At 33.8% G+C, this 20,091-nt stretch overlaps 1 protein-coding gene across 6 annotated transcripts in view; it reads left to right on the top strand.

The window, feature by feature from the left end:
• FAM135B (family with sequence similarity 135 member B) overlaps window positions 1-20,091 on the top strand; it is a 500,817-nt gene that overhangs the window by 344,759 nt on the left and 135,967 nt on the right. For all 6 annotated transcript variants that reach the window (XM_051971132.1, XM_051971134.1, XM_051971135.1 and 3 more), the window contains 2 exons: window positions 6,367-6,506; window positions 17,413-17,483. In XM_051971132.1, coding sequence (XP_051827092.1) covers window positions 6,367-6,506; window positions 17,413-17,483 — 211 coding nt within the window. The remainder of the gene's footprint in view (window positions 1-6,366; window positions 6,507-17,412; window positions 17,484-20,091) is intronic.

Below are 20,091 nucleotides of genomic sequence, written 5' to 3'. Positions count from 1 at the left end.
TTGTATTTGGAGATTGAATTTTCTGTTCAGCTCTGGTCTTTTCATCAGAAAAGTTTGAAAGTCCCTATTTCACTGAATACTACCCATCTTTTTTCCCCATAAAGATTATGCTCATTTTTTCTAAGTAATTGATTCTTAGTTGTAATACAAGCTTCTTTATTCCAAATATTATTCCAAAATATTATATTCCAAGCCCTCTGATCCTTAATGTAGAAGCTGCTAAGTTCTTTATTATCCAAACTGTGGGTTGTTAATATTTGAATTAATTGGGTTGTTAATATTTGAATTAATTGTTTCTAGCTGCTTTTACTGTATTTTATTTTTGACTTGATAATACTGAAACTTGGCTACAATATTCATTGGAGTTTTCACTTGGGGATCTCTTTCAAGAAGTGGTAATGGATTCTGTCATGACTGCTTTATCCTCTGGTTCTAGCATATCAGAACATTTTTTTATGATTTCTTGAAAGATTCTGTTTTGATTGTCATTTTCAGTTCCACAAATTTTTAAAGTTACCTCTCCTGGATCTATTTTTCGGGTCAGTTTTTATTTTTAATGAGGTATTTTCTTCTGATTTTAAAAAATGAAATGTGTTTTCTTCTGTTTTTTTTCAATCCTTTAATTTTTTGGAGGAGGGACTGATTCTTGATATCTCTGAGAATCAGATTTTACTTGCCCAAATCCAATTTTTAAGCAATTTTTTTTCAGTTAGCTTGTGTACCTCTGTTATCATTTGACCAATTCTACTTTTTAAGAATTTGTTTTCTTCAATAAATTTTTGTCCTTTCTTTTCCAGGCTGTTCACTTTCTCATAATTCTCATTTCTTTTTTCAATTTTTCTTTTTTTTAACTTGACTTTTAAAATTATTTTTTACACTCTTCCAAGAAAATTTCTTTGACTTGAGACTAATTCACATCCCCCTTTGAGGCTTCATACATTGTTATTTTGACATTGTTATCCTCTTCTGAGTTTGCGTCTTAATCTTCTCTGTTGACACAGTAGATTTCTAGGTCAGGATTTTTTTTTTACTCATTTTTTATCCTAGTTTGTGTCTTAAATTTGGAGGCACAAGGGGCACGGTCCCAAGCTTGTTGTGCTGGTGGTCAGGGGTCATCACTAATTTTCTGCACTGGGGTCAGCTGCTGGCAACTTTTCCCTTCTTCTGGGGTGGCCCAGCCTAGTCATGTCCGTTTTGCCAGAGTTCCAGAGCTGGCAGTTTGCTTTTTATTCTGGGACTGAAGGCTTCACAGCTGTCCTGTTGAGCTAGGACTGAGGGTGGTTGGTTGCTGATTTGTGCTGTGGCTACAGTCCTCCCACTGGCTTGCTAGGTACCATCTTGGCTGGGCTGTATTCCCTCTTTAACTAAGTGAGACAGATCTTCCCCAAAGTTCTCCTCAGCTGGAAATTGTTTCACTACATTTTTTTGTGAGTTCTATCATTTTTGAATCCATTTAGAGACTTGATTTAACAAAGTTTCCAAGGAAAATTAAGGAGAACACAGGCAGCTTCCTGACTTTTCTCCATCATCTTGGCTCCATTCCTCCCTCCCCACCCCCAAGCAATTCTTTTTTAAAAATTTTATTATTTTTTTCAAGCAATTCTTTAAAACTCATAAATTGAAAATTGGTGGCAAATCTGCTTGGGTAAATTATTTTACTGAGAATTCTATATGCCAGTGAAGCCACTGGTCTAGATAAAAACATACATGAAGCTATTATTGTCAGGGATGTGTTTATAATAGATTTAAAGACTGAAGAAATGGACTAAGCTTCAATCCTGTTTAAATTTTTCTTCGTTTTGACTCTTGAGATTCAGTTTGCTTATTTGTCAAATATGGATAACAATGCCTAATACAATTTTACTTTGATATTATTAGGTTTAGATGAAATATTGTAGATGATGTTGTCCACATACCATAAAATTCTATAAATTGGCCAGCCATCAATAATATTATTGTTGCTATCACTATCACCATCAGGTAATTCTTTAGGATTGTGAAAATTCTTCTTTTGTATTTTATTCTGAACTTAAGAAATAAAACAAGCATTTCCATAACATAGTGGAATATGGAAAAATAAAAGATCATTGCACATGAAACTACAAATCTATTATGTACAATTGCTCTTGCTTTTAAATATAAAATAAAGTTATCATGTAACTTTTTTTCTTTCTGTTTTTCTTCCTTCCCGCTTTCACCTAAAGATGGCTACCATTTGACAAAAATAAATATATATAGATATAGTTATCTGTGTGTATGTATATGTGTATGTGTATATATATATATTTGTGTATATATATATGTGTATATATATGTATATCTATGTATGTACTTATATTTTTTCTTGTATTTATCAATTCTTTCTCTTGGTATAGATAGTATCTTTCTTCATAAGTCTTTTGTATTTAATTTGGGTATTTGTAATAGTCAAAATGACTTACTTGTTCAAAGCCATTCTCAAAACAGTATTATTGTTACTGCATACAAAGTTTTCTTGGTTGTGCTCATTTTACTTTTTTTATTTTGCGCAAGTCTATATGTATTTTTCTAAAATCTTCAAACTCATCATTCCTTAAAGCACAGTAATATTCCATCTTTATCATATACAACCACTTGTTAAGATATTTCCCAAATGATGGGCATCCCATAAAACATACAATATGATAGAGAATTGAAGTTCGAAGGGCCTAGGAGAATATCTGATATAATGCTAACATTGTATAGATAAGGGAAGGCTCAGAAGGATGAAGATATTTAGGCAAAGACAGAAAATTAGGGGCAGAGACAAACCTGTTCCCCAATTTTCATTTACCTATATTTGGTCTTATTTTTTCCATACAGAGAGATTGCTTCTTGTATGTCATATCCTAAACACTTGATTGGTTTTAGCAGCCCCTTCGTTCTTTCTTCCTAATTTGAGTCTCAGATGTTAGAAAAAATCAAAGGTTGAAATGTCACTATTTTAAGCACATCATTGTGTTAAAATCTGGAAATAATCCAAGTGACCAGGAGAAGCCAAAAAAAATCACTGACAAGCAAGACCATAGATCATGTTACAACATTGATTTGTACTTATTGCAGTCAAAGCTCTTCTGTAAAAATGGTTTACTTTTATTGCCTTTAGCAGCCCCTTAATTCTTCCTAATTCAACTCTCAGTAGCTAGAAGAGGTTGAAGTTTTAAATTTGGCTACACTAGACATACTATTGTGTTGGAACTTGGAATGCTTCCAATTAACAAAAGCCAAAGAAAATCACTGATGGGCAAGACCAAGGGTTATATTACAACATTGATTTGTACTGATGGCAATTAAAGCTCTTCTGTAAAATGGCTTACTTTTTCCCACTTTTTCTTCAGTAAATGACAATTTCATTCATTAGGATTAGAGTTTATTGATTGAAAATGATGGTGAACTTTTAAATAGATATCTAAAGTAATTTCCTTTTAGTGGGGCAAAGCTATATTATGTCATTGCTATAATAATAGTAATTTATAACGGTTTGACATACATTGAGCAGTAGAACAAACATTTCAAAGTAAATATAATGTAAAGAAGAGTGAACTTGAATTCAACACACTTAAGTAAAAGTCTCCTATCGAGCCTTATTTTCCATGTAAGGTCTTGGGCAAATTATTTGTGGGTCTTAGTGGTGTCCTCATCTGGAAAATTGAATGTAATAACACAGAATGCTTAAAAATTATTGTTAGATGGAGCATCAGAAAGCAGATAATCCCGTAATATCTGATATGATTTCTGATGTCATCTTCTAATTTTGTATTAATGATGAATTTATTGACACCTATAAAGCCAGCTTTTGGACTGCTCTAATTCTTAGGAATGTTTTCTTATAATAATGGGAAACATGACCCCTTGTAACTTCTACTTATTGCTTTTTTTAGTAATATTAGTGCCACTAGGAATTATTCTGTTCTTATATGCATTTTTAGCGTATTTTTGTTTTGTTTTGTTTGGAAGGCAGTCAGAATCAAGTGACTTGCCTAGGGTCACACAGCTAGTGTCAAGGATGTGAAGCCAGATTTGATTAGTCCTCCTGACTCCAAGGATAGTGCTCTCTCTCGCTCTACTGCAACACCTAACTATTATTTGTATGAGAAATAAGTCCAGCTTAGTAAATTAGCTCTTCACCTGTTTTAAGATAATGATTACTCTTGTTCACATTGTTTTCTCTTTTCCAGGCTAACATTGCTATTTTCTTTTGCCATTAATAGAATACATGGTTTTAAATCTAGTCACCATCACTAGTCTTACACTTTGGTTCAAGAAATTGACATCTTAAGTACAATATGGAGGAGTCATATTTAGATAGGAGTTTGCGTGATCTACCAGCCAAGAAAGTGAATTTGAATTTGGAATTCATGAGAAGCGTGGCTTCTAGAAAAACAGAATTATCAGTCTTACTGTACTCTGCTTTGTTCAAATGGCACCTGGAGTATTGGGCATCATATTTTTTATTACTGTATAAATTGGCTTGCCCAGTTCCTGAAGTCCCTTCCAACTTTGGAATTATATGACTTTCAACATTTGTACTATCTTCCTCCCTCTCTCAGGGTTTGTTGTAAAAGTTAGGTGGCTAGCTCACAGTAAGCAATGTTGATACAATAAGGGCCATTGATTGATTGATAATATAAATAACATGGTTTATAATTTATGATAACCTGCATATTACTATTATCATTTTTCCATCATCACAAAATTATATAATGGTAAGAAAGCTCTTCCTATAGAAACATATAATAGATTTAATCTCAGTTAGTAATGAATTTGTAAAATGCGAAAGAATATTAGACATAGAAAGAGAATTCTAATTGCTACCTACATTACTTTTAGATGGGGCCATTTGTTAAAAAGAACTTCCATTCATTGCACCTAAATCAGTTTCCTTTTAGTAAAAAAAGGAGAAGGGAACATGACAAACAATATAAAAGAATCCCAACAACCTCCCCTCACTATAACCAGTATTCTTTAAAGAATATATATAAAATGGTGGCTCGGTTGCCCAGTGGTTAGAGCATTGGGTCTGAAGTCAAGAAGGCCTGAGGCCAAATTTGGCCTCAGACAATAGCTATGTGAATCTGGCTTAATCACTTAACCCTGTATGACTTAGTTTCCTCATCTGTAAAATCATCTGGAGAAGGAAATAGTAAACTACTCTAAAACCCATGTCAGGAAAACACCAAATGCGTTCACTAAGAGTTAGATATGACTGAAATAACTGAATAAAGACAATAATAAGTAAAAAAGAATCTGGTTTAGGAAAAAAAGACAAACATATTTAAATAAAAAAACGGAGTTTAAGTCTTGGGTCAACATTTCAGAAGCATATCTGATGTGATAAAACATTATATTGTGATGACATTGCCTAAATTATCTCAAAGTGTATGGACCAGTAGTGCCAGCAAATATTGTTCTGTACCTATTTTGGCCAACTCAAGAAATAAGTGAATATAATGCATTAGATAAATATTCACAATATTATTAGAATCTAGAAAAATAAATAGTTCATGTTATATGATATTTTAAATTTTGCAAAGCACTTCTCTCATTTGAGCTTCATATTAATGTGGTAATTCACATGCTATTATCCCCATTCTACCAATGAGTTCTTCAAGTAAGAGTTGAATAAACACATCAAAAATATTGTAAATATCTACATTTTTAGGTAAAACCAGATGATCTTCTTAGGTACTCCCAGTGACAAAATTCTGATATCCAGCATAAGTTGGTGAAATAAGGTTGCCTCACTCATTTTCTCTTCAATGATTTCTACATTTATGACCTAAGTAGCATAGTATACAGATCACTGGACTTGAAATCAGGAAGACCCAAGTTCAAATAACATCTCAGACATTTACTGGATGTGTGACCTCAGCCAAATCATTTGTCCTCTCTCTGTCTCAGATTTGTTTTGTTTTTAATTTGTAAAATATCATCTATCTCATATGGTCATTGGGAAGAATAAATATGATCACATGGATAGAGCACTTTGAAAATCTTTAAAGCACTACATAAATGGTAAATATTGTTTTTATTGTTGTTTGAGATTAAACCAATTATTTTACCGCTATAGGAACTCCTTGGGAAGGAAAATCCCTCTTTCAGTGCCCCTCCTCTGTAGCTTGCAGAGTAAGTTTCTTACACTATAGGAAATTATAAATGATTTACCAAGTATCACAAGACTGGTATAAGTTAGGGGTGAGATTCAATTATGGTTCTCTAGCTCTGTTTCCTTGATGATACATTGCTTCTCCTTAAAGGGCAGCTTTCTCCTTGCTAGAGGCAATAGAATCACTGTCGGCCCTAATACACAAGTCATGACTCATAGTTTATTGTCATTTTTTTTTCCAGAGGTCTCCAACTTGGGTTCCGCAAGTGTCCAAGACAACACCGGGAATAGTCGGATATTTCAAATCTTGTACAGGAATGAAGAAATCGTTATTAATGAGCTGATGACCTTTCGAGTACATTTACTCTTAGACGGGGAAAGGGTAAGGTGGGGGTCCTCAACCTCTGTATAGGGGAAGGCTGCTCTTCATTTTTTTAAGGCCTGAGACTTGCAATATTAAAGTGAATGGGAGATTACTGAGAACAAGGTTACTGGACTGAATAGGGGGATAACACTGTATCAATAATCACAAAGCATGAAAAGGTGATTCTGCTCCATCCTCCATCTTCACATCCTGTCCCAAGTTGGAATGACAGAGCACACAGGCACACACACACACACACACACACACACACACACACACACACACATACACACACTCACTCTACATTGTAGATCTGTGTCTAGTAGAGTCCTCCTGTTCTATCTCAAAACATTGTGCATTTAATCAGTTGCTCTTACATTTCTGGCTTAACCTAAGCTCTGAAATTTTTTTTTTTCATATTAACTGTTGTCTAGTTTCATATTTAGTTCTGTATTCAGACAGGTCAATGTCTGAATCTCCATTCATAGGTATTTTCATTTATCCCTGTTTAATGTTGTACTATTAGATTAGGCACATCACACCAACTGATTGAGATCCTAAATTCTTTCATTAGGAGTAGATGATTTCAAAGGTGTCTTCTAATGATCAACTATGAAAGACTGGTTCTTCTCAGTGGTTCAGTGATCTAAAACAATCCCAATAGACTTTGAATAAAAAATGCCATCTGTATCCAGAAAAAGAATTAAGGAGAATGAATGTAAATCAATACATGCTAGATTCACTTCTTTTCATTTTTTAATCTCTCTTGTGGTTTTTCCATTTTGCTGTGATTTTTCTTTCCCAGCATGATTCATGTGTTAAAAATAAATAAATAAATAAATAAATACATTGTTAAAAAAAGGTTTCTTCCAGCTGAAACACTTCATTTACCTATGATTCTATGCCATCTTTCCCTACCTCTTTATTCTTTCATCCAGTATATTAACTATCTTTCTCAGTCTCCCTAACATTGAATATGTAGCAGCTTTGCCATGCTACTGCTTTATCCAAATCATTGATTAAAATGTTGAACAAAATAAGGGTTGAAAACAATGTCACTTTACTGCCACTAGATAATCTTTTTTAGGGTTGACATGGGTTCATTAATACCCTACTTTAAAATGAGGGAGTTGAAGTACAGGGTCTCCAAAGTCCTTTCCAATTCTAATATTTTCTTTTCAAATTTAATTCATTTAAATTGAATAAATATTTATTAATGTCTTCTGAGTGAGTAGCACTATACTAAATATTAAAAAAGATACTAAGTTTAGATAAGACAATCAGTATCCTCATGAAGTATGACACAAATGCAATTATGCTATGTTATTAGTGAATTAATAACTATTAATTATATAGTATTTTAAGGTTTTCTAATATTTTTTATATTTTGTAAACTTAAATGTCTAAAACTGCACTAAGATTTTGGAGTTGTATCTTTTTTTTTTTTTTAGCATTACCTTGTTCTTTTTTTTTTTTTTAATAACTTTTTATTGATAGAATCCATGCCAGGGTAATTTTTTACAGCATTATCCCTTGCATTCCCTTCTGTTCCGATTTTTCCCCTCCCTCCCTCCACCCCCTCCCCCAGATGGCAAGCAGTCCTTTACATGTTGAATAGGTTACAGTGTATCCTAGATACAAAATATGTATGCAGAACTGAATAGTTTTCTTGTTGCATAGGGAGAATTGAATTCAGAAGGTATAAATAACCCGGGAAGAAAAACAAAAATGCAAGCAGTTTATATTCATTTCCCAGTGTTCTTTCTTTGAGTGTAGCTGCTTCTGTCCATCTTTGATCAATTGAAACTGAATTAGCTCTCTTTATCGAAGAGATCCACTTCCATCAGAATACATCCTCAAACAGTATCGTTGTTGAGGTATATAATGATCTCCTGGTTCTGCTCATTTCACTTAGCATCAGTTCATGTAAGTCTCTCCAAGCCTCTCTGCATTCATCCTGCTGGTCATTCCTTACAGAACAATAATATTCCATAACATTCATATACCACAATTTACTCAACCATTCTCCAGTTGATGGGCATCCATTCATTTTCCAGCTTCTAGCCACTACAACAGGGCTGCCACAAACATTTTGGCACATACAGGTCCCTTTCCCTTCTTTAGTATCTCTTTGGGGTATAAGCCCAGTAGAAACACCGCTGGATCAAAGAGTATGCACAGTTTGATAGCTTTTTGAGCATAGTTCCAAATTGCTCTTGGAGTTGTATCTTACCTCATTTATACCTCTTAGCAATCTTCTGGAGTAGGTATTATTATTGGCCCCATTGTATAAATGAGGAAATTGGATTTAAGAGAGATTTGCTTGAGGTCACACAACTAATGAATGTCTAAAACAAAATTAAAATTAAGGTCTTTCTGACTCCAAATACTGCATTTTGTCTCATGTACCATTTAGGAATAAACAAAATTCTATCTGAGATCAGAAGGGAGAGATAAAACATAACTTCCTGAGTACAACAGAAAAGACTTCCTGGAGAAGATAAAATTTGGGGAGTACTTGAGAAGATGGGTAGGCATTTGGTAGTTAAGGAAAAGAGAGCACTTTCAGGACTTAGAAGCACAAAAGAACACAGATTATTCACAGGATCCTGCCAGTCTTACTAACAAAGTACAGTAATAGTAACTACTTTACTAATAGTAAAGCTGAAATGTTAAGAGTATAATTGATTATGAAAGAAATGGCATATCAAAACAAAATGGCAAAATAAAGAAAGCCCAAGACGTGCTGTCAGAAAGATTTGAAATGAATCCTGCATCAGACACTAGCTCTGTGACTCTGGCGAATAACTTACCTTGTCTATACCTCAGTTTCCTTCTCTGAAAAATAGGTATAATAGCAGTACTTAGGTTATAATGTTGCTGTGAGTATCAAATAATGAATGTGTACATTTATATTTATGTGTATACATATACATATAATGATTTAAATATTATTATTTTCATTTTACTCAATAGGCAATTGGGAGCCATTGCAATAGTTCTAGAAGATAGCAATGAGGACCTGTGTTGTCATAGTGGAAAGGAAAATATAGCAGATGGGACAAATAAAAGGAAGTTCTGAAAAATAAATGACATGATTGGATGTTGTCCTTGGTACTTGAAGAGGACCAAAATAACATCACTATATTAGAGTTGAGTTACAGTATGTGCAGCTGATCAGACTAATATGAACTAGGAATACTCTGCCACCGGTCAGACACAAATAGTCCTTATGAACATTTGGGGTGCCTTCTCTAATTTTGCACATCTCAGGTTTCTTTTGGGCTAATTCAATTCTGCTTTGCTTATAGAGCACAGCACTTTAATGAGGGTAAGCCATGCTGGGCTAAGTACACTGACAAATAAGACCGGATAACTAATTGATAATCAGTTAAGACAATTTATTAGATATGAAGCATGAACAAATCAAAGGTAAAAATAGGATTTTGAACCTAAAATAAAATAATAGTTACCAAAAAGTAAAGTATAAGTTTTGCAGATTACAAGGAAATGAATAAAGTTCAATTTTATATGTATTTATATTAAAATGTTAATGAGGATCTAAAAGTGTGATTGTGAATGACTCTTTTGTTTTTTATGAATTCTAACATGAGGATACTGCCTTGTACATAGTAGGTATTTAATAAGTATTTATTGATTGAAATGAGCAGGTGAACATATTTGTCAAGGATTTCTGAGAGGGAAATAGACATTTATTTGTCTGTCATTGATTTAGAGATATTTTAATTTGGGAGAGAATGTTATTATCCAGGGGTAGAGGAAATGAGAAGAGAAGCAATGAAAGAAAAGTGGGAAATACTCATTAAGCCACTGAGAAAAGGAGAAGCTAATACGAGAGGTTCAATGAGTACAAAATGAGAGACAGGGAGGAAGAGAGGCTTGATGAAGAAGGGCATAATGAGAAATGTAGGAAGGAAAAGAATGTCAGATCAAAGGGTAACCCTATCCATCAGAGAGAACAAGATCAATAGTGTCACCTGGTATGGAGAGATCAAGGGAAGGGAAAAAAAGCATTGGATTGTTCAGGAAAATGGACATTGATGAAATCAGTTTCAGCAGAGTAGTGGCAGAGTACTGTTTTTTACTTCAGCCAGTTGAGATGAGAAATTCTGAGTAGGTAGAAGGTGTTCATTTCTATATTTTTATTTGGTATTATAAGATTCATGTTATAATAAATTTAGTTATGATACCAGAAACATTAATAATAATAATAGTAATAATAATAATATTTGTTATATTGTGCTTATTATGTGCAAGAACTGGGTTAATAATTTTATAATTATTATCTCATTTGAACCCTTACAATAACCCTGTGAGGTAGGTTCTATTATTATTTTTATTTTATAATCGAGGGAACTAAGGTAAATGGGCTAAATGACTTGTCCCAAGTTACAGAGCGGGTAAGTGTCTGAGGCTGATTTGAATTCAGGTCTTTTTGACTTCAGATAAAGCACTTGACATCTAATTGCCACTAGATGTTTTAAGGACCCTTTCAATTCAAATGTTCTATTTCTTAAAGAGGTATCAATATTCTTCTAGTCTGATTGCTCAGTTTTCTCTTGCTCTCATCCAACCTAGACTCTATCTTGTCTAAAAGAAATGTCACAGACAAGTAATACCTGGAACCAGCAAAGGCTCTAAACTAAGGAAAAGGTATAGATGTTACTTGTTTGGATCTTGGGTTCTAAGTAATTGAGAGTAAGAGATGATATATTGAGCACGGTGTTTGCTACATTACATACCTTATACTATAACAATGCAAAGAAGCATGTTCATTTATAGCTTTTGTATTCAGCAAAATGTGGGATCCCCAGTGCTTTTATAACTGCAATAAATTGCAGTTATAACTCTGAGAATCTAAATATAAATTCTAGGCATATGTGTCTTACTAGATCATGTTTATCTAGGAATGTGTTTTCAAAGAAGCCCTTCAATAAGAGCTCTTCCAATTTTACTTATCAAAATATTCTTATGAAGAAAAATTTGACATGCTTTCCTGTCATTAATCAACCTCAGAGAAGTTGGATTTCCATCTATATATAGTGTCATGGCATCATGAAAACACACAGATTTTGAAATCAGAGAATTTTAGCTTCATAAGTCCTGGTTAGGCTAGATATTAGCTCTTTTATGTTGAACAAGCCTTATCACCAATATATAATGTAGTTTTATATTGTATGTACAATATAGTTTTACATTATACATGTAATATTACACATATATAATAAAATATTTTAATATAAGCATGTTTTATGTTATTTATTTAAAGTGAAATCTATAAAATATAGGTAATATTACTTATATCACTCTTCCACCCACTTTGTAAGGTTGTTATGAGAAAAATGATTTATGAACACTAACTTAAAAATGGGAGGTGATTATGAGGAGCATGAACAGAAGAAGAATGATGATTATGATAAAGTAGTAGTATGATGTAAATTTGGTATTAGACTTGGAGTAGAAAAGGTTGGATTCGGTACTGCCTCTAAGATTTATTAATTGTATCATCCTGTGTAAGTCATTTTATCTTTCTCATTTTAGTTTACTTATCTACAAAATGAAGACTTGATGGACTCTAAAGTCTCTTCTGTGTCTAAATCTTTTTTTTTTTTGCACACATATATTTTATTTTATTTTTTATTTTTTTAAATTTTATTTTATTTAATAATAACTTTGTATTGACAGAATCCATGCCAGGATAATTTTTATACAACATTATCCCTTGCAATCGCTTATGTTTCGTTTTTTCCCCTCCCTCCCTCCACCCCCCCCAAGATGGCAAGCAGTCCTATATATGTTAAATATGTTGCAGTATATCCTAGATACAATACATATTTGCAGAACCGAACAGTTCTCCCGCTGCACAGGGAGAATTGGATTCAGAAGGTAAAAATAACTCGGGAAGAAAATCAAAAATACAAATAGTTCACATTCATTTCCCAGTGTTCCTTCTTTGGGTGTAGCTGTTTCTGTCCATCATTTATCCACTGAAACTCAGTTAAGTCTCTTTGTCATAGAAATCCACTTCCATCAGAATACATCCTCATACAATATCGTTGTCGAAGTGTATAATGATCTCCTGGTTCTGCTCATCTCACTTAGCATCAGTCCATGTAGGTCTCTCCAAGCCTCTCTGTATTCATCCTGCTGGTCATTCCTTACAGAGCAATAATATTCCATAACATTCATATACCACAATTTACCCAGCCATTCTCCAATTGATGGGCATCCATTCATTTTCCAGTTTCTAGCCACTACAAACAGGGCTGCTACAAACATTTTGGCACATACCGGTCCCTTTCCCTTTTTTAGTATCTCTTTGGGGTATAAGCCCAATAGAAATACTACTGGATCAAAGGGTATGCACAGTTTGATAACTTTTTGGGCATAATTCCAGATTGCTCTCCAGAATGGCTGGATTCATTCACAACTCCACCAACAATGCATCGGTGTCCCCGTTTTCCCGCATCCCCTCCAACATTCATCATTATTTTTTCTTGTCATCTTAGCCAATCTGACAGGTGTGTAGTGATATCTCAGAGTTGTCTTAATTTGCATTTCTCTGATCAATAGTGATTTGGAACACTCTTTCATGTGAGTGGTAATAGTTTCAATTTCTTCATCTGAAAATTGTCTGTTCATATCCTTTGACCATTTATCAATTGGAGAATGGCTTGATTTCTTATTTCTGTGTCTAAATCTAATAATAATAACATAATAGCAACAGTAATAATAATATTAGCTAACATTTTTAGGAGGCAGTTAGTTGGAGCAGTGAATTTAATTCTGAGCCTGGAGTCAGAGAAAAAGAAAACAAAAAAACATGAATTCAAATCTTACCTCCAGACATTTATGATCTGTGTGACTCTGAGCAAGTCACTTAGCCTTTTTTAGTTAAAATTCTTTAAGACAGCTAGAGTGTTTCAATGGAAAGAACACTGGGCCTAGAATCAGGAAGTCCTGAATTCAAATCCAACTTTAGACACTAGCTATGTGACACTGTGTAAGTCACTTAACTTTAGTTTGCCTTAATCTACAGGGGAAGAAAATAGTAAAATACTCTAGTATCACTGGTAAGAAAACCCCGTGTACAGTATTGGTATGACATAGTTCATAGGGTCATGAAGAGTTGGACATGACTAAATAACAAGCAGATAGAGTGGTTTAAGGTTTACAAAATGTTTTGCATATGTTTTCTCTTTTGATTCATGATTATTTCACAAAGTTTGCATTAGTATCAGATTAGATTGTTATGTCTTTCTGTTGCTTCTTATTATTAGTTTGATTATAGAAGAGAGAAATGATTTGTCTGTCCAATTAGATATATAGCATTCATCTGCATCTGATATAGGATCTCCTTATTCCTATTTTCTCTATGTTTATATATGCTGTCTGATAGTTGGAGGAGATCTGTATAATTTGCCTTTGTCCTTTCACTCCTCACCTATTACATGAGCTCAATGCCTTCTTGGTCTATGTTCCTTTCCTTTATCAAAACCCTTTGAAAAGCAGATTGGATTTGAGAGACCCATGCCTTCATTTGATGGATGTAGACCCTGAGGTCAGTAAAGGAAAAATCATTGGTCAAGGTCATAGAGGGAGTTAATGGCAAATTGAGGCTAGAAATCAATACCTAGTGATTCCTATTCCCATTTCTTTTCAATGATTGTCATCTACTCAGTAAATAGACAGTTAAAATATTATATATTTGACATTATGCCAGGCACTATAATGAGTTCTTGGGATGCAAATCTAAGAAGAGAATTCCTTTTTTCAGGGAACTTTGTATTCTAATAAGAGAAGGATAAAACATGAAGAGAATCTTGAAAGCATTTGAGATGGGAGAGGGACAAGAGTACCAATAAGTGGAGGAGTCAGTTCAGACATGAACAGCATGAATGGGGAATCTCATGAAATGTCATTCTGGGTCTGAATTAAGGATTCACCAATTAGGAGAGTAGGCCTTAGCCATCTGGCTTTTGATTGCCTTATTCTACTTATTTTTTTTCTTCCAAAGTCATCAAAAACCTCTTAATAGCCTAATGTTTCAGTTTCATATTTTCTGTCCTACTTTATCTCTTTAATAACTTTATCCATCCATCTATTCATTTATCAATTAAATAAAAGTTAACTAATTGCTTATTTGTTTGCAATTTGTTTACATTCTCCTTATTATCCTTTATCCTTCCTTAGCTTCCTATCAATCAATCAATAATTATTAAGACACTACTATGTGTCAGATACTGTTCACTCCTGATCTGTTTTCATATAGCTTCCTATTTCATTAGTCTCCTTCACTGAGGAGACTTCTTCCTCCCCTGTTTTAAGCATCACTTATCTCAGGGCTTAATTTCTCTATTTGTCGCTACATTCTGTCTCAGCAATGCCATCTACTCCCAAGCCATTATCATGTCTTCACTGTTAACAGTTATACCAGAGGAAAACATCTGGGGCTACAATTGCATTTCCCAGTTTCTAGCTAGTAATAAATGGATTGGATTAGAAGACACTAATATAATTGAATTTTATTGAAGATACTGATAATATTTTGATAGGAGCTAAGGTAATAAGGAAAGAAAAAAGTTCAAGAAGGTTTGTAAACAGTTTGAAGAGAATTTCTAGTTTAATGTAAACATGTCAATCTAAAATATCTCATAAATTGAAAATGCAATTCTTTAATAGTAACACTAATATCACAGTGGAATAAGGAATATTCATATGTACAGATGCATAACTATATAAATATATGCACATGCATCTGTGCATATGCATATATATTTTATTGAACTCAATTTATTTGAGTTGACATGGAAATATTTACTAAATTAGAGAGATCAAAGTGTCATATTTATCAATCATCCTTTTTATTCCACTGTCCCCATCATCAATATTCTGTCCTATTCTGTCCTTACCAACTTTCCAGATTAGTTTCCTGACTTTACTGTACCATTTATTCTTCAGTTCCCTACTCTCTTAAAAATCAAATGCTAATCCTCCTGAGCATGTTCCAACAAAGTATGATCATGCATAAAGACCTTGTTCAAATTCTTTCTCTTACATGGAATGTTATTGATTTCTCACTATCAGAATTCTTATAATCCTTATATCTCATCCCCAGTTGTCAATTAGTATCCAACATGTTGTCTTATCCATCCTGCTGTAGTTAGACAAGATAACATCTGAAACATCCTCAATCCAGGATACTTTCAATTCAGCTCAGTAACTAAATATGTATGTATGTATGTGTGTGTGTATGTGTGTGTGTGTGTGTGTGTGTATTAGATTCTGCAGGTTTTTTTAGACCCTGTCTGCAGAACTAAAGATATTAAGTTAAATGTTATAAAGGTCTTATCATTGAGGCATTTATAATCTAATATGAAGGAAAATGCACCTACAACTGCAATTCAAAGTAAAATTAAACTTGATTTGAAAAATATTTATAGAGTGAAAAATTTAAACTTTCAATTTGAGAAAAATAAGTGCCCCAAATTTAAACTTTCAATTTGAGAAACATTTTTTAAGTACCCATGCAAAGAACTATTTATACTAAGTGCCATATCCATAGATATAACAAAACCAAATTATTTTAGGCCTCAAGAGATTTATGTTCTATTATAAAAGAGAGATTATATACAGAAAGATTTGAGAAATTTTTTATTGTCCACTCCATTTTTAGCCATGTACAACTCTTTGTGTCCCAATTGGGATTTTCTTGGCAAAAATACTTGAGTCATTTGCCATTTCCTTCTTCAGTTTATTGTTTTACAGATAAGACTTGCCCAGAATCAGACAGATATCATATTTGAACTCATGAAGATGAGTCTTTCTGATTCCAAGCCCAGTGCTTTATCAAGAAATTATAATCACGCTAATATAGCAATCCTAATTGTCTCCCCTCTCCTCCTACTCACCACCACTATGCATATTCTTAAAATACAGTAAAAGAGACTTTAAGATTTGAACAAAGAAATATCTTAACAACCAAAGTTTATGGTATAATTGAACTGAATATTGATTAACAAAGGTTTATTAAGTACCTAGAGAAACCAGGGCAAAGTAGACAGGTGTTTCTAAGGCCCGGTAGTTCTGTATTCAAGTCCTACTGCTGATGAGGTATGGCTATGTGGATCTGGGCAAATCATTTAATTGTTTTGTACTCTGGACAACATTTTTAAGACTAATTGGCAGAGAAATATGCCATCTTTCAATGATAAAAAGCATTCTCTCACCTGTAAGTTCCATGCACCAGTAAAATAATAGAGGTTCAGATTCTATTCCTAAGCAGCAAAATGCCAAAGACAGATGAATGAAAGTAAATTAAGAATAGGAACTGCTTTCATTCCATCTCCCCTCCACCCTTAGCCTTTATCCTCAGTGCTTCATTGTAATATATGGTACATGCTTGTGCTTGATTAATGATTGCTGAAGTGAGCTGAATAAAATATAAAGCCAATATCTTTATAGAACATGCAGTCAACTAGGGGTATTCAAAGTGCACACAGAATAAGTGTGATTTATAAAAAAGGATATGGAATAAATTATAAATATCAAAAAAATTACTAAGAAAAACCTATGAAAAAGAAATAATGTATACACTTTTGTGTACATACATATATACACACATATACATATATTTATTTATCTGTGAGTTCTAAGGATGGATAGCTATCCCTCATTAACTAGACAGGATTATAGAGGAGGGAAATGCCCATTCCAGCATTCTCAGATAGATATAATAATAAACTTGAACTTGCTGTGAAATTCTCACTGTCTAGAGGCCACCTGATTAATAAATTCAGTAACTTGAATGCTCAGTGGTGCAATTCTCTCAAGAGGGGAAATATCAGATATTTGAGTTGAGGCATAAATTGCTTTTGGAATAAATTGCTTTTCTTTCCTTTAGGTTGAAAATGCTTTAAGTGAAGTAGATTTCCAGCTCAAGTTGGACCTTCATTTTACGGAGAGTGAACAGCAGTGAGTATAACCCTGTGACTTTAATCCTATTAATGTTTCCTCCTGATGTCTCTTATATAGTTCTTTTTCCTTGTAGTGCTGTTCTAGGAGCCAGCTTTTTGGATAACAAAGAGTATGTTTTCTTACCTGTGGCCCATCTAGGAGATCATGATAATAATAGGTGGTAATTAAGTTTACTATAGAATCCCAACTTTTTTCTATGATTGTAAGACAGAACCATATTATCTGAGGAAGTGGAAGTGAAAGATGTTTATCACTCAATAAGCAATAGAGAAGCAAATTGTATATGTGTTTGTGTGTGAGTGTGTATGTATGCGTGTATTGACTGCAAACCACTAGTTACAATGAGAAATAGAATTAAGACTGTTATGCAATAAAGAAATGCATGAAGACAAAGAAGATGGGATGGTCTCATGCAAGAGTGCCAAGTCTTTTGGTAATCTCACAGTATCAGAGAAGGTGGTAGAGATCCTCTGGAGCAAATTTACAGGAGAACATGAAGAAAGGGGAAGCAGAAGTAGCAGACATGGGTGAGTTGTGATCAGCACCAGCACTGATTTGATCATAGATCTATTTGAATATAAATTCTACATTCTCTCCATTTCTTGTTAGTTAAGCTATTATAAAGAATGGGCTTTTTTCAAATTAAAAAATCATAGACTTCTTAGGGCACTGGATGTCATCCAGTACCATGTCTACTTGAAGCAAACCTTTTGCTTCGCTACTGACAAGTGGTTGCCTAGCTTCTATGACATACTCACTACTTCCATTGTAGGGAAGCCCTCATTATTAGAACATTCTTTTTTATATTGTAAAATTTTCATATCTCTAACTTCTCACCCAATCTATCTATTATTCCTAGAGTATTTTTGCTGACTGGGGAGGAAATCAAACCAAATGAATCTAATTCATTTCCCACATAATAGCCATTCAGATACTTGAAGATATTAATTGTGTTCCTCAAAATCCAGTCATGTTTCTTTTCCGGGCTAAACACCTCTGCAACTGGCCTTCATATGGCATAACTGAGTCTCTTCATCATTGAGAGCACCTTCACATACATTTTAGATTCCTAAATCTTTAAAAGTAGTAAGGAGAAGAAAGTATATGGAATTCATTCCTCTTAGATTTCCAGATGAGGAAGTGGAAGTCAAGAAATTTAAATTGGCTTGCAGAAGGTTGCACAACTAGTAAATAGCAAAGCTTCTATTTGATCTAAGCTTCTCTGATGCCAAATCTAATGTGTTCCTCAGTAACTAATCAATAAAAATTGATTAAGCACCTACTTTGTACTTACCTCCAGGGATACAAAAAGAGACCCTCAAGGAGCTTCCAATCTTATGAGAGAGACAACATGCAAATTATACACAAATTATGTGTTACATAAAGGATAAATTGGAAATCATAAATAGAGAGAAGGCACTGTAATTAAAAGGGATTTGGGAAAACTTCCCATAAAAGGTGGGATTTTAATTGGGATTTAAATCAAACCAGAGAAGTACATAATTGGAATAAATTCCATTCCATTCTATACCTGCATTACAGGTATAAAGAAAGACAGAAAATACTGGGAGCCAAAAGATAGAGTTTTGTTTGTGGAATGGCCAGGGGGCCAACATCACTGGATCAAAGAGTATGGGTCTGGGAGTAAGGTACAAAGAAGATTGGAAAGGTAAGAGCTGGCTAGGTTATGAAGGACTTTGGATTTTAAGCAGAGCATTTTTATTTGCTCTTGGAAGCAATGAGAAGGCACTGAAGTTTATTGAAGAGGGTGCCATTATTATACCTGTGTTTTAGTAGAATATTAGTGGCTGAGTGGAGAATGACCTGGAGTGTGGAGAGAGAGTTGAATCAGATCCATCAGCAGGTTTTTGCAATTGTCCAAGAATAAGGAGATGACATCCTACATTAAAATGGGCAGTATTTTCCTTCCCAATAGATTATATCAATCTCACGGACAAGACTTATATCACAATACACTTTTATATCTCTAGTCCAAAGCACAAGACTTAATAAAACTCAGAACCTTATGTATAAATGGATATTTAATCAAAAGGAAAGTATCCTGGATTGAAAGGTGAAATCCACAGACCTTGGCAAGAAATTATGTAGGGAGTGAGAGATAATAAGAAATCCAGAATGACTTATGAATTATAGCAAACATAAGAGCAAAATCACCACTGGCAGAAAGCTACTAAAATCCTCCTTTGCTGTCTCTTAAAGACATGAAAGTGACCTAGAGAATTCCATAGTTATGGATCAACAGAGAGAAAGCCAGTTATAGGAGGCAAGGCTGCAAGGTTGGGCTCAAATAAATTCGGAGAGACTTGTTACAAGCTTACATACAAGGAGAGGACTGATTTAGCCACAAATGAGGTGAACCTTCTTAAAGTGGAATAGCTAGTCTTTAGAGGAGGTGGTATGTTTCTCTCTCCTTGGAGGTCATTGGACAGAAGTGGTTGACTACTTGTTGATTATGTGATCCTGGAGATTGCTTTTACTAGTAATAATAATTAATGAACATTTATGCAGTATTATGAGATATGCCAAAGGCTTTACATATCTTATCTCATCATCAAAACTATCCTTTTATGTATTGGTTGGATTA

The sequence above is a fragment of the Antechinus flavipes genome, chromosome 1 (assembly GCF_016432865.1).
Source record: "Antechinus flavipes isolate AdamAnt ecotype Samford, QLD, Australia chromosome 1, AdamAnt_v2, whole genome shotgun sequence".
Classification (NCBI taxonomy): domain Eukaryota; kingdom Metazoa; phylum Chordata; class Mammalia; order Dasyuromorphia; family Dasyuridae; genus Antechinus; species Antechinus flavipes.
The sequence above is the reverse complement of the archived record's forward strand: the minus strand, read 5'-3'. Positions and strand labels throughout refer to the sequence as shown.